This window comes from Phoca vitulina, unplaced genomic scaffold (genome assembly GCF_004348235.1).
Source record: "Phoca vitulina isolate PV1807 unplaced genomic scaffold, GSC_HSeal_1.0 scaffold2, whole genome shotgun sequence".
NCBI lineage: Eukaryota > Metazoa > Chordata > Mammalia > Carnivora > Phocidae > Phoca > Phoca vitulina.
In genome coordinates, this window is record NW_022589705.1 from 91,604,152 (window position 1) to 91,619,511 (window position 15,360).

A 15,360-nucleotide genomic window follows, 5' to 3' on the forward strand; every position below is an offset into this window, starting at 1 on the left:
TTGTTATTAATGACTCTAGGCCTCCATTTCCTCATCTGTAAAATGGGTTTAAGAATACCTACTTTGCAATGTCCACAATAGCTAAACTGTGGAAAGAGCCAAGATGTCCATCGACAGATGAATGGATAAAGAAGATGTGGTATATATATACAATGGAATATTATGCAGCCATCAAAAGGAATGAGATCTTGCCATTTGCAACGACATGGATGGAACTGGAGGGTGTTATGCTGAGCGAAATAAGTCAATCAGAGAAAGACATGTATCATATGACCTCACTGATATGAGGAATTCTTAATCTCAGGAAACAAACTGAGGGTTGCTGGAGTGGGGGGTGGGGTGGGAGGGATGGGGTGACTGGGTGATAGACACTGGGGAGGGTATGTGCTATGGTGAGCGCTGTGAATTGTGCAAGACTGTTGAATCACAGATCTGTACCTCTGAAACAAATAATGCAATATATATTAAGAAAAAAAAAAAGAAGAAGATAGTAGGAGGGGAAGAATGAAGGGGGGGAAATCGGAGGGGGAGACGAACCATGACAGACGATGGACTCTGAAAAACAAACTGAGGGTTCTAGAGGGGAGGGGGGTGGGAGGATGGGTTAGCCTGGTGATGGGTATTAAAGAGGGCATGTTCTGTATGGAGCACTGGGTGTTATGCACAAACAATGAATCATGGAACACTACATCAAAAACTAATGATGTAATGTATGGTGATTAACATAACAATAAAAAAGGTAAAAAAAAAGAATACCTACTTTGTAGAATTCATGTGAGGAAAAAATGAATGTGTTGGGGGGTGTATAGCTGGTGTATTAAATTAAAAATATACAGATCATGGCCTGCCAAGTGAGGAAACACGAGGCACCCACGTGGGATTGGCAGGTAGCTCCCTCAGCATCCCAGCTCCCACCTTAGGGAAGTGGAAACCCGGGGTCGTTTTGATCGAAGGTGCAGTTTCAATACACTCACACAAAGGTAATAAATTCACAAGATTTATTGCTTACAGATCCCAGAAATGGGGCTGGGGGTGCAATGAGCCAAGGGAAGGGCAGTCTTCTGTCTCTGGTCTCAAGCGAGCAGGAGAGAGAGGAGGGTAGCCAGCACCTGCTACTGATAAGGTGTTTGGGGCAGAGGTCACTCACTTCTTGTGGGCTTGACACCCAAGTGGTTATTTTATTTTTTTATTTTATTTTTTTATTTTTTTAAAAGATTTTATTTATTTATTTGACAGAGAGAGAGAGATAGCGAGAGCAGGAACACAAGCAGGGGGAGTGGGAGAGGGAGAAGCAGGCCTCCCGCCGAGCAGGGAGCCCGACGCAGGGCCCGACCCCAGGACCCTGAGATCATGACCCGAACCGAAGGCAGATGCCCAACAACTGAGCCACCCAGGCGCCCCTCAAGTGGTTATTTTAAAAAGTGCCCTGGGAAAAGTAAAGTGGGAACTTATGGCAGGAATCTTAAGCTTGAGGTTTTTATCTACATGTCCAGACTGTGGGTGTGAGCAGGGTTGTCATGCTGTAAAATGCCTGGGCAGCCACTCGAAATAGCTGTTTTCTTATTACAGGGGGATGGAAATTTAAATCCAGAGGTTCTTCCAGCCCTGAAAATGTAACCAACTTATCTCCTCTGGACATGGTCCTCCACTGGCTCTCACAATCCTTGCCACCCCACAGCAGAAAAGCTAACCACCCAAGTTCCCACAAGGTCAACTCAGTCCCTCTACCTATGTCCAGAGGCAGGGTGAAACAATGAAGACCACACTGCAGGAGAGGAGTCTACCCAGACTCAACTCAGAGGCTTATTCTAGAAGAGACCATGCTCCTCAAATCCCAGGACTACCGAACAGCTGAGTGGCCACCTGACGAGGTGCTTTCAGTGAGTGGTTCCTCTCTCTCCAACAAAAACACCTGCTGATCTTCTGCTGTGAATGGATCCAGAAGCCACCAAATGGGATTCCTCTCTGCCCCATGTTTCAGCATGAACATTCAACAGAAAGCAAGTTAAGGACATGCACAGGGACCTCTGTGCAGTAGCCTTGGATTTTAGCCTATAAAAGCCATTGGCCAGCCAGGAGCAGAGCCTCTTAAAGACCAGGTAGGGCCAGCCTGGGAACCTGGGCCTGCCCTTTCATGGGAATGTCCTCAGGGACAGGTGGTCAACTTGCCTAGTGGTCCTTGACATCTCTTGCCACTTCCAAGTACTCCGATTCAGGGTTCATTTAGCTTCTGTAGTAGTGTAAGCATTGACGTCCACCCAGCAGAGTAAGCATTGACGTCTACTGTAGAAGAGTGAAGAAAGTACTCCATCCCTCTTCCCTCCCTCAAGTTCAGTCCAAGAACCCAGTGGAATTGACCCCATCATCCTCCACTCCGAGGCTGGCATGGGACTTAGGCCTGGTTGGTCAAAACATTCCATTCCCTAGGTTATGGCAACTGGACACACTACTCAGAAAGCCCACAGAGCCATTGAGTTACAATGTGGTCTCTGCTGGGATGGCTGAGAATGAGGCACATGACTCTGGAGAATGTGAGTGTGGAGCTGCTCAGGGCCACCATATGCAGAGGTGAGGGGGCAGTCCATGCAGCAGAGCACAGAATGGAGGAAAGAAGAGAAGGTAGCTGGTGGCATTGTTTGAGTTCCTGGATCAAAAGATAGCTGATTTATCCCTGGAATTCATAGCTACCAATACATTCTTTCTTTGATTTAGGCCAATTTGAGCTGGTTCTGTGTCTTAAAAACAGAAATAATTTTTGCTAACACATCTTCAGTCCCTTTGGCTCCTTTGACTCCCAAAGCTCCAGAGCTCCCCCATCAGGCGGCTCGGGCTGTCTTCATCTGCCACAAGGTGTCAACCACTACAGAAAACCTATTCATTCTGTCCTAACTCTTCTAGCCTAGATAGTTGGACCTCTGAGTTCAGAGGCAGAAGAACAGCAGGAAAAATGTCACTGTGTACCTAGAGGAGGAGAGTGAGAGTAGTTTCTTCCCCTCGACCCAGCAGTCTAGAACATCAGAGCCCCATCCTCTGAGCTAGCTTGAAGAAAGCCCATGGGATTGCACATAATGAACCCCTGTTTCATTCTAAGGCCAGAGAACACTCCTGCTACCCACAGCCTAGACCAGCCTGAACTCTCCCTCAGGGAAGCCAGAGGCAACCCTTGCATGATCATTCACTCTCAGATGACTGCTGCAGATCGTCAGCTCAAATTTTCCCAATGGTGAACATGAACAGAGAGCCACCCTCCCCCCAAACCTGTCTCTCCTATTGCTCTTCCTCCAGACATCAGGAACATGCATTTCATAGTTCTAGAACCTGAAGCAAGAAGGACATGGAAACCTCGACACCCTCCCTAGCCCCATTCAGCATCACCTACATCACAATAGAGAGCCCCATTGGGGAACCAGATGGTGGTGGAATGGATACTCTTGTAGCTCTACCAGGAAGGAAGGATGGTCACAACCCCTTTAGAAACTGAACCATGGCATCCAGAATCCTCGTGGAGCAGGGAAAGTGCAAATAGTCCATATCTAAGGTGCTAAGCACTCCATGGAAACCATCCTCCATGTGGTGCCAAGTCACTGGGACTCCCAAGTCCTCCAAACACTTCTTGTACAACAGCGAATCATCCCGGAAAATGTCATACTCACAGCTCACAATGAAAGTTTCAGGGAGCTGAGCCACGACTTCGTCTTCTGCAATCAGGGGTGAGTTCACTGAATCCAGAGCCAGGCTTGTCTCCAGATACGCAGACTCATTCAGGGGCTCAGAGGGCATCGGCCGGTAGGCTCTCTTCTTAAACCTCTCCGGGATGTTTTCTGCACCCAACCACTTCCTATACTTTTCCCAGAATTCAGCAGGCAAATGAGCACCTTTCATAATGGTGCTTTTCCAGGAGGGCTTGATGTCCAGTAAAGTACACACACAGTAGAAGATGAAGTCTCTACTGGCCATTGGGACATTCTTGTTCTGCTGATAGGAGGGGAGCTGGAAATCCAGAACTTGGAGAGTGGCATAGATCAGGATCTGGGCACGGATCTTGGGGAGATCTGGAGAGCCCAAAAATCTTTGACAAATTACCGTTGCCATTCCCCCTCCCACACTGTCACCACAGACCACGACCCGATCTGGATCCACCCCGTACATATTCAGGGACTTCAGGAAGTGGGTTGTGGCAGCAATGCAGTCTCTTAGCGCCACTGGGAACTTATGTTTGGGCAACTTGCGGTATCTAAAAAGGAATCAAGGAACACAGTTTACACCCAGCTCCCTAGCAGAGCCCAAAATACCTGTGTCTAGCATCCTTTAGGCCAAATTTCTTCCAAAAACTTCTCTCTCTGAAGCCTGAGCAGGTGACGTTAAGGTATGAGGCTTCAGTGAAGTGATAGACATGAAGTCCCACAGTGCCTGGCATGTAGGCTCAGTGAGTGGCGGCTGCTATTCCCTCTGTCTCAGTGCCCCTTTGCGGGGACAGACAACGACCACAAGAGCCCTGTCATTCACCTATTGCTCAACAATCTAGCAATTACCAACCCAAACCCCATCTTTCTGAACCTACCCACTGGTGCGTCCCTGACTCATACTTGTTCCCTCTTCTTATGTTCCTTTATAAGCAACTCCAGGTTTGCCTGGGTTTTGATTCTAATTAATCCTGCCAAGCTCATGGGTTTTGTGGGAGGATCTTGTAGATGTAAATGCCGCCTGGGGCCAGCAATTAACATGCGGGTCTCCTCCAGGTCAGCCAGAGTGGCTTTTTAATTCTTCTCACTTCCTTCGGCAGATCTCACCAGGGTGGACCCCCCCTCTCAGAAGTGCTTGGGAATGCTGTGGCAATGTTTGAGCTTGTCTGGTTTACCACGCAGCGCACCGTGGCATTGCGTGGACGGAGGTGCTAAGGGTCCGGAACCTGCAGGGCTGTTCTGCTCGGTGAAGTAAGTATGTCCCACCCAACAGGGCTCATGTGTGTGAAGCTCTGCACCTGATCTGCCCAAGACCACTCCCCACACAGCTTCCAGATGATACCATGCCCAGGATGCCCGAGGAAGGAGTGCCATTCTCTGCCTCTCTCTCTGTCTCTCCTTTCCTCCCCTAATGGCTGCTCACAGCCCATCCCCTGCCCCGGTGTCCTGGTGTCCCAGTGTCCCAGTGCCCCTTTGTCTCCCCGCCTGCCCCCAGTCCCGCCTCCCACCTCATCACCCAGCACTACCCCCTCGTTCTTGTGCTCACCCAACTGCTAGAACCACCGAATCACTCTTCTTGGACAAATGACAGCATATGGCATGGTGGGTTCCTAGAAAATAAAAGGTTTTCAACATCCAGTAGGACGATTAGTGGCTTCCTTTGGCATCCATCACCATGGGCTGCCCCTTCTCTTGGACAACCACCATGGACAGAGAGCTGGGGTTGATCCTAATGAGGCTTTGCAGACTTTCTTCCAGCTGTGGAGCAGCCATCTCCCCCCCCCCCGCCCCACTTTCTAGAATCTCTCCTTGGGGGTCCTGTCTGAACAACTTCTTCTAAGAGCCCCACCTCCCGCATGGATTCTGCAATTCATTCAAAATATCTGAGATGCTGTTTGGCCATAGGGCATAGTGGTTAGGGGTGTGCGCTCTGGATTCAGATCGGAGTTCACATCCTGAGCTGAAGATCCAGGGCAAATGCTTTCACCTCCCTGAGGCTTAACTGCCACACCTGTAAAATGGGCACAATGACAACAGCAGGGCTGTGCGGGTGGGCGGGCGCCCACCCGGCTCTGCTTGGAGGCCGTCTTATTACAGGCAGGGGTCTGAGGGAAGGACTCTTACTCAGGCTTCCCATGACTATCCCACCGCCGTGGTAGAACACGATGCCAAGCCTGGGGGTGCTGGAGGACACCTTGGGCTGGTACAGTTTCACAGGGATTGTCCCGTAGCGGAGATCTGTGACCACGACATCCGGATCCTCTTTTAGTGGCACCAGATCATGCATGAAACGGACAAATTTGGGCATAGAGCAGATTCTCAGTTTCTCAAAAATCATCCCCTATTGGTGAGAGAAGAGGAAATGAGGCGGGGAGGGTTTCATTGTGCGCCACACTGGAGTCCTGCCACGGCCCGTGCCCCCCAGCGGGGTGGCTGGAGAGCAGACCGGATCATGGCCCTGCTCCACCCCGTGTGCCCCCATGACCCCTGCAGCAGATCCACCTCACCTCGGCCCACACTGCCCCTCTCCTCCTCTCTCCCCAGACACCTGACACCCAGCCCCACAAACTAGGCTTCTGGCCACCCCACGAGGGTCCCTCTAACCCAGAACACCCCCCACTGTGGCCTGGACATGACCTCTCTTCCCAAGGATGCCCTCCTGGACCAGCCTCACCAACGTGGTCATTCCATTAGTTACTATTAGGACCTGATAACTGCATTGTGGTTATGTTTTTTTTTTAAAGGTGGGGGATAAAGATACAAATGTAGTGATCCGAAGGGGCACCTGCACCCCAATGCTTATAGCAGCAATGTCCGCAATAGCCAAACTATGGAAAGAGCCCAGGTGCCCATCGACAGATGAATGGATAAAGAAGATGTGGTCTATATATACAATGGAATATTACTCAGCCATCAAAAAAAAAATGAAATCTTGCCATTTGCAACCACGTGGATGGAAGTAGAAGGTATTATACTAAGTGAAATAAGTCAATCAGAGAAAGACAATTATCTATGATTTCACTCATATGTGGAATTTAAGAAACAAAACAGAGGAGCATAGGGTAAGAGGAAAAAATAAAACAAGACGAAATCAGAGAGGGAGACAAACCATAAGAGACTCTTAATCATAGGGAACAAACTGAGGGTTGCTGGAGGGGAGGTGGGGGGGGATGGAGTAACTGGGTAACATTAAGAAAGGCACGTGATGTAATGAGCCCTGGGTATTATGTAAGACTGATGGATCACTGGGCGCCTGGGTGGCTCAGTTGGTTAAGCGACTGCCTTCGGCTCAGGTCATGATCCTGGAGTCCCAGGATCGAGTCCCACATCGGGCTCCCTGCTCAGCAGGGGGTCTGCTTCTCCCTCTGCCCTCTTCCCTCTCGTGCTCTCTGTCTCTCATTCTTTCTCTCTCAAATAAATAAATAAAATCTTTAAAAAAAAAAAAAAGACTGATGGATCACTGACCTCTACCTCTGAAACAATAATACATTATATGTTCATTAATTGAACTTCAATTTTAAAAAAGATACAAAGTAAAAAATAAATAAAAGGTGAGGGGTTCTTGTCTTTTAGAGATACCTACTGAAACTTTTTGGATAAAATATGACATCCAATATCTGCTTCCTAAGAAATGGGAAGGGGTAAAAGTGTGGGGTCACAGGTGAAACAAGATTGGCCAGGAGTCGTCAATCAGTGCAGGGGGCGTGGGAACACAGGGCGTCTTTATGGTATTCTGTCTCCTGTGTCTGGAAGTCTGCATAACAAGCAATAAAAGTAAAGAAAGTGGCTCTCCCCCCGGCAACCTCTTTCTGGTGGCTCTGTGCAAAGGCCATTTTGGCTTTCTGTGATGCCTGTGGACCTTGAGGCTGAATGTTTCCAACACATAAAATAAAATATGTGGTATTACCAAGGAAATCAAGTTTTTTCAATTATAGTTATCAAAATAGGGAGGTACACGGGCAAAGTAATAATGCACGTGCTTCTTTATTAGCACACCTAATAGCGAGAGACCTAATGGCCGGTTTAACACTATTCTAACTTCAGAGAAACGAGGCGCGCACGCTTTTCACAGTATCTGCAAGAAATGTCATCTGCTCTGAAAACAGCTATGATTGCTCTTGGTGACAAAGCCTCAGGTTCTGCCGTCACAGCTGTGGTCTGTCACCTTCATCCCTAATGGAAGGGAATACCACTTTTCCTTTAGAGGTGAGTGAAAATGGAGTGATTTTTACCTCCCCCCCCAAATTCAGAGACTCCTTGCCTTCTGTTGCCGTTGAGGATTCAGGGAACCCCGGATTCAGAAGCCCCGCCGTACCTTCCTGCCCTGTTCCGCTTTCCTCATAGCACTTGCCACTGCATAAATCACTTTATTTCTAGTGAGTTTGCTCGTTTCTTACTGTCTCCCCACCAACACTGCCGTGACAGTATGAGCGTCCTGAGGGCAGACTCTCTCTCTGGGACTTCCTTTCTCTCGTCCAACATTGATCCCTGAGCTAGGAGGGGTGGGTAACATATAGTAGTCACGCGACACATCTTTGTAGAAAAAACCAAATCAACAAATAGCAGTAAGGCAAATACTTACTGAGGGCTTCCTCTGCCCCAGGCAGTGTAAGCCGCACTCGGCATGGCTTACCTCCTCCTTACAGCCCATGCTACGAAGTCTAGACTGCTATTTCCCCCTCTTTTGCAGATGAGGAAACTGAGTCACCATATTTGGGAACCCGGGCTAGTGGACTATGAGAGTCAAGGGCAGGAAAACCACAGGATGTATCATCGGGTTTTTCGAAAGGAAACCTTCAGCCTGTGAGTTCTCCAGTTCTTCTCGTCATGAGAACAGGGGTTTGCGATCGCTTTTTGTTATGTAAGAGACTTAACACTTCTTCTCTGTGTTCAATTTATCAGCCCTCTGGAAAAGCACAACCAATCCCCATGGGCAACTTGGGCCCAAGTCTCCCCATGATCCATTTATATCTGTTTTATTAAGTTCACACACCAGGAACAGTGAGCAGAATCTGACTATATTACATAAAGAGTTTTCCATCTCTCAAAAGTAACAAAAAAATCTCTCTCTCTCTCTAAAGTCATGTTCTGTAGTTTTGCTCGTTGGTACCAATTCTCTAATTGGCTTCGTGTGTCTCCTTATTGTTGGCTGGTTCTAGCTAGCAGGTAGGTAGTCATGGGGGCTCCAAATTCAGAATAACTCATTCCTAACTTCACAGCATCACGCTGTGTGCTGTGAGGAAAGTCAGTCAGAAGGCAGGGGAGTGGGACCAAAGCAGGGCTTTTTTCCCTGTTAACGGAGGAAGTAAATCATTTCTTCATCTCGTGGCTGTGAGCCCAGCGTAGCTCAAACAACACTATGAAGAGGTTGCGAACCTCTTGGCTAATACATTACCTAACAGGGATCTTTCAGATTTGAGAATAATATACTATCAGCCTCTACGACTGTGCAACTAGAATCTTCCGAAGTGTGTTTTCCCAGCTCCCTCCTCCACCCTCAGGAGGAGGGGACAAATAAAACACAACACTCACCCACGTCATCAACAGCTGGAAAAGGCAATGCAAGACCCGCAGTTTCACTGGGTGGCTGATGGCTGCAGGGATGTCCGCAGTGAGGAAATGGCTGCAGATGACCCACAGCCCAACCACCACAGAGAACACGCAGGCTGCCTGGAGAAGGAGGAGCAGGACAACCATCGTGCTGTTTTCAACAGAGAGGAGGCCGAAAGGACGCTGTGCCCAGTGCCACCCTCCTCCACTTATACATCATACCCTGTTCTCCCCACCTCCCCATCTCCACAGCATTGGCCAGGCCAGGTGAGCCACAGACTCAGGTGAGGACGCAGTTCTAGGACAGCGCCCACGCAGAGGAGAAAGAGGCTCATGCAGCCTGATTCAGCTAGAAATCCTGGGGCACTGCTACTAGAAATGGTCCTGGAGAATTCACCATGGACACCACAAACACCATTCCCTCCAACTGCACTTGGGGGCACCGCCTTCCCAATTCCACTCTGGCCACACTTGCTGTTCCTTAGTCTGCCAAGGAGGCCCCAGGGCATTTGCACTTGCTATTCTCTGTGCAACCTGGTTCCCCCAGACAGCGGCTGAGCTCAACCCCTCCTCTACTGCAGGTCTCTGTTCAAATGTCACCTTCTGAGTGAGACTGTGCCTGGCCACCTTATTTTAAAGTATAACTCCCCACTGGCATCCCTATGCCCATCCCACCCCACCCCCACTTACTTACTTCGTTTTCCTGGCCTTTATTATCACCAGAATACCACACACTTCACTTATTCCTTTTTTGTCTGTGACATGTCACCTCTCTGAGCACAGGAATTTTTGTTTTGTTCCTTGCTTTATCCTCAGAGGCTAGACCAGGGTCTGGTATTTTGCAGGTGCTCAGCAAATGTCTGCTGAATGAAGGAACGAATAAATAAGCTTTGTCCTTTTCATTGTAAAGGAGGAGACTGAGATTACCCTGCCTTTTCAGGTTAGGTCAGAGATTGATGTCAGTGTTCAAAATCTTCCCTAATGACAAAGTCTCACATCTGTGGTAAGAATGATGATGACTGCCTCCCCCACGGTGGTGCAAGAACAGCGGTTCTCAACAGGGCGATTCTAGCCTCCGGGAGACATCTGGCAACGTCTAGAGACATTTCTGGTTGTCACAACCTGGGGGCTGGGACTGGTATCTCATAGGTAGGTGACAGCGATGTTGCTTAACGTCCTGCAATGCACATACAGTGGCCACATTGAGAAGGTACCTGGTCCAACAGGTCAGGAGTGCCCACGATGAAAGTCCTGCATTAGGGAGACTTGGATTTGAACCCGGGCTCTGCCCAAGCCAGCATTCACATCATGAATGAGTTACTTACACTCGCTGAGCCTCGGCTTCCAAGACTGTTAAGATTGGGATGATAATAATCGTCCCTCCATGTAGTTTCGGGGTGTGTCTCTTTGAACCCAGTGCAGTAGAACATTGTTTCATATTTTATTGGTTATTTGGTTTTCTTTCTTTTATGGACTCATGGGAATTTGTGTGTTGATACTCTATCTATTTTGCTATTTTTGTTTGTCTTCTTGCATTGACTTAAAAGATATTTGCAGCGATGACATTGTGACAGATGGGGATGACACTTACCATGGCAAGCACTGAGTCATGTGTAGAGTTGCTGAGTCACTGTGTTATGCCCCTGGAGCTAACAGAACACTGTATGTCAATTACACTTCAGTAAAACATTTAAAAAAATATTTTAAGGATTTTTTTCTATTTGCCTTTTAACTTTGTTAATGCTGTTCTTCTGCGTTGATGTTTATCATTTTTATGCAGCGACCTCTCTCATCCATTCTCACATCATGCTTAGAAAGATCCTTTTTATTGTACGTGAAAACCAGACGGCAATGATTTTGAAAATGAAGAATTTCTTTGTCAAAATATAAATACCTGAATTTCACCCAAGAAACGGAAAACACAGACCGATTACTAGGAGAGGGATCGGAGTCTGTTACCACTGAGGTTTACAAACATTTAACCTGGAAATCATGCAAAAAGCACAGGGAGAATGAGGGAATGCATACGTATAAACACTGAACCATTTTTTATTTCCTGGATAGATTAGGATAAATAATGCTAGCTGTTCTAACAAATAACCCCTGTATCTCAGATTTTGATGGAATAAAGACTTATTTCCCCCTCCCAATACAGACATTTGCATGTTTGGTGAACAACCACACCACTTGGCGATTATGGGATCCGTGTTTCTTTCCATCTGATGCTCTGCTATCCCCTAGGACCTCCACCAATTCTCTGAACCTTGCCAGGGGCCTGACAAACAGTACACTCGTGGAGGAACCCATGGGCCAGGCCGGAAAATACATCCCATTGGCCAGAACGCACTCACACAGCTTCACCTAAATGCATGGGACCCTGGGGAAGGCGAACCTTCCACCTGCATAGGATGAAAATGAAATGGAGTTTGGCGAATTCACAGGATCTTTCTGCCATGCAGCCTTTTGTCCCCCAAGCAAAAAGAGATTTAATACGGAGAATGTGAAAACTGTTGGCAGGGTGGAGGGAGCAAGAGCTGAGGGAGGGCAGGCTTTCATGAGCCCATGCTCAGCTGCCATCCGAGAACAATGACTGCTTCTAGCTGCCTTCCAAAGCTCACGGGACCGATTCTCCTGGGCCAACTGGAGCACTGTGGACAAGAGAGTCTAGGAAATGCCATTGCCCTGCATCTGGCCCTGGACACAGGAAAGAGTGCCAGCATCTGGCCCACGAAATAAACGCTAGGGTGATCGTGACGTTCAGACCCCTTGAAGCCCAACCACGGACTGCCGAGGAGTCCCCGGCCCGAGGTCAGGTATCCCTGTTACGTACCCTTGCAGGGTCGGTGCTCCCGTGTGCACCTTAGGGCATTGCCAGCAGTCTTTTCCTTTGCATGTTTTGCTGCAATGCTCTTTGCCACAGGAATTACACATTTACTGTGCAAGTCGCCTGTATCAGTTTGTTGGGGCTGCCCTAACCCAGGGCCCCAGGCTGGGGGGGCTTAGCCAACAGAAGTTTATAGTCTCCCAGTTCTGGGGGCTGGAAGTTCAAGGAGTCTACAGAGCTGGTTTGTTCTGCGGGCTGTGCAGGAAGGGTCTGTTCCGGGCCCCTCTCCTCGGCTTGTGACGGCTCTCATCTCCCTATGTCTCCACGTCATCTCATGTCTCTGTGGCCAGAGCTTGCTTTCCCTTTTTATTTTTTTATTTTTTTTTTTTAAAGATTTTATTTATTTATTTGAGAGAGAGAATGAGATAGAGCATGAGAGGGGGGAGTGTCAGAGGGAGAAGCAGACTCCCTGCTGAGCAGGGAGCCCGATGCGGGACTCGATCCCGGGACTCCAGGATCATGACCTGAGCCGAAGGCAGTCGCTTAACCAACTGAGCCACCCAGGCGCCCTTGCTTTCCCTTTTTATAAGGACACCAGGCGTCTTGGATTGGGGCCCCCTCTGATGACCTCATTTCAATGATCTCTGCAAAGGCCTTATTTCTAAATAAAGTCACATTCTGAGGTCCTGGGGGTTAGGTTCAACATATGAATTTAGGAGACACCTGGCTGGCTCGGGCAGCAGAACCTGTGACTCTTGATCTCAGGGTTGTGAGTTTGAGCCCCATGTTGGGTGTAAGGATTACTTCAAAATTAAAAAATATTTTAAAAAATTAAAAAGTTACAACATATGAATTTAGGGGGACATAATTCAACCCATAATAGCCCTTTATCAACACTGAATGGTATTATTTTATGACATAATGTTTCCTGCCTTGAATTCTACTTGCCCAAAGGCAAGAAGCTAGGAAGCATTTGGGTGCCCCTTTCCCCTGGGTAGAGCGATCTCTAGAAGAATAACACTCTATGTTCCCTCTACGTCTACACTCACTCCTCCAAGGGGAGGAAAATGGCTTTTGTGAACGGAGATCTTAAGAGAAGGCCTTGGACACGCTCAGCTTGCTGTGACATCTGCCTGTCGGGAGGGGGCGTTCTGGTCTCTGCAGCAGGTGTCGCCGGAGAGACGTGTGCCTATGTTCAGTGCCGCCTGGGTCTCTGTTCCTAACAGCAGGCCGCACACTTGCCCACAGAGCTAAGCCACACGCTCCGAGAATCAGCTTTATCAGAAAGAAAGGTAATGTATCAGTCAGGGTGCTAGCAGAAAACAGATGGTACACTCATGCTATAGACTGAATGTTTGTGTCCCCCTGAAATTCATATGTTGAATCCAATCCCCAGTGTGGTGGTGTTTGGAGGGGGCTCCTTTGGGAGGTGATTTGGTCATGAGGGTGGGGCCCACATGAATGGGATGAGTGCCCTTATAAGAGACCTCAGAGAGTTCCCTTGCCCCTTCTGCCATATGAGGATACAGAGAAAAGGAAAAGACAGCCATCCATGAACCAGGAAGTGGGTCCTCACCCACGGAATCTGCCAGCACCTTGATCTTGGACTTCCCAGCCTTCAGAACTGTGAGAGATAAATTTCTATTGTCTGTCTGCCACCCAGTCTATGGTAATTTTGTTACAGCCGCCTGACTGGACTAAGACCCTCATATTAGGATAACTTGCAAAGACCCCACAGGATAGCACAGCTGGTAACATCAGGGCTCCGTTCTGCCTCCCCTCGGAACAAGACTGCGCGGAGAGGGCTCCTGTCCCACAGGGACAGAGCTGATCCTCTGTCACTCCTCTTCCTCCCAACGCTCTTATGCTGATGTGTTCCTCTACCCAGGCTCTTCGGGAAAGCAGAGGGCAAAGGACACTATTGGCAGGGTCCATGCAGGATACTATGGGCGGGGTCCATGCTTCCCAGGGCACAGAGCAGGTGGAGGAAGGTGGGGAGCCCACCTGGGGAGCCAAGGGAAAATGTCCAGCACATGGGTATTTTCACCTCCAGCTCCTTGACTCCCATTCTGTTTTCCAGTTAGTGTTGAGCTCATAGAGGAAGGAAGGGACAATGTATTCATTTCCCACTGCTGCCATAACAAATTACTACCAACTTAGGGGCTTAAAATGATACCAATTTATTCTCATACAGTTCTGGAGGCAGAAGTTTTAAAATCGGGGCGCCTGGGTGGCTCAGTCATTAAGCGTCTGCCTTCGGCTCAGGTCATGATCTCAGGGTCCTGGGATCGAGTCCCACATCAGGCTCCCTGCAAGGCAAGAAGCCTGCTTCTCCCTCTCCCATTCCCTCTGCTTGTGTTCCTGCTCTCGCTATCTCTCTCTCTGTCAAATAAATAAATAAAATCTTAAAAAAAAAAAAAAAGAAGTTCTAAAATCAAGGTTTCACAAGGCTGAGTTCCTCTTAGAGGCTCATACCCATTTCCTTCCCTTTCTCAGCTTCTAGAGGCGCCTGCATTCCTTGGCTCAGGATCCCTTCTTGGCATCACTCTGACCCCCACTTCAGTCATCCCCCCTCCTTTTCTGATGCTGACTTCCCCTGTCTCCCTCTTATATGGACCTTTATGATGACATTGGACCCGCTTGGATAATCCAGGATAATCTCCCCACCTCAAAATCCTTAATCACACGAGACAAGTCCCTTTTGCCATGGAAGGGAACATATTTGCAGGGGCTGGGGATTAGGATATGAACATTTCTGGGGGGAGTGTTATTCAGCCCACCACAGCTGAGGGGGCAGCGGACCCCTTCAAGCCCCCCTTGGCTTTGGGAAATAGGCATCTGAGATTTGCTTTTGCAAAAGCAATCAATGTGTCTGCAAGAACTTTTTGCTATACCAGTTACTGTCACCAATATAACTCCCACTTAAAACTCTTCTTTTCAGGACACCATCTAAAAAGACTTAGTAGACTTTTCTCCTCACTCAAGAATTTCTCTAAGAATTACTTGCCTGATGTTTGTCAGAAGCGGGGAATGGGGGCAGGCAAAATGGGTGAAGGGGGTCAAAAGGGACCCAAACTTCCAATTACAAGATAAATAAGTCTGAGGGATATCACATGCCATGAGGACTCTGGTGAACAATACCGTACGTTGAAAGTTGCTAAGAGAGTAGTTGTTAGATCCTCATCACGAGAGAAAGATATATAACAATGCGTGGTGATGGATATTGACTAAACTTTTTGTGGTGATCATTTTGCAATATCTATGTATACGTATACCGAATCATTATGTTGTAACTAATGCAAT

The 15,360-nt window shown here is 48.2% G+C and overlaps 1 protein-coding gene across 1 annotated transcript; it reads right to left on the reverse strand.

Annotated features, from left to right (window-relative positions):
- Positions 1-3,459: 3,459 nt before the first annotated feature.
- Positions 3,460-9,380, reverse strand: AADACL3 (arylacetamide deacetylase like 3). The gene is made up of 4 exons (XM_032418524.1): positions 9,216-9,380; positions 5,808-6,024; positions 5,230-5,293; positions 3,460-4,234 (listed from the first exon to the last, which is right to left on the reverse strand). The coding sequence occupies exons 1-4, from the start codon at positions 9,378-9,380 to the stop codon at positions 3,460-3,462; spliced, it is 1,221 nt and encodes a 406-aa protein (XP_032274415.1).
- Between the last annotated feature and the right edge of the window lie 5,980 nt (positions 9,381-15,360).

Excerpts from the sequence above, each read along its gene's own strand:
- AADACL3 (XM_032418524.1), bottom strand. The coding sequence starts at position 9,380 with ATGGTTGTCCTGCTCCTCCTTCTCCAGGCAGCCTGCGTGTTCTCTGTG. Across the intron at positions 6,025-9,215 it reads TCCAGCTGTTGATGACGTGG|GGGATGATTTTTGAGAAACT; the intron begins GTGAGTGTTGTG and ends TCTCACCAATAG. Across the intron at positions 5,294-5,807 it reads GATAGTCATGGGAAGCCTGA|GAACCCACCATGCCATATGC; the intron begins GTAAGAGTCCTT and ends TTTATTTTCTAG.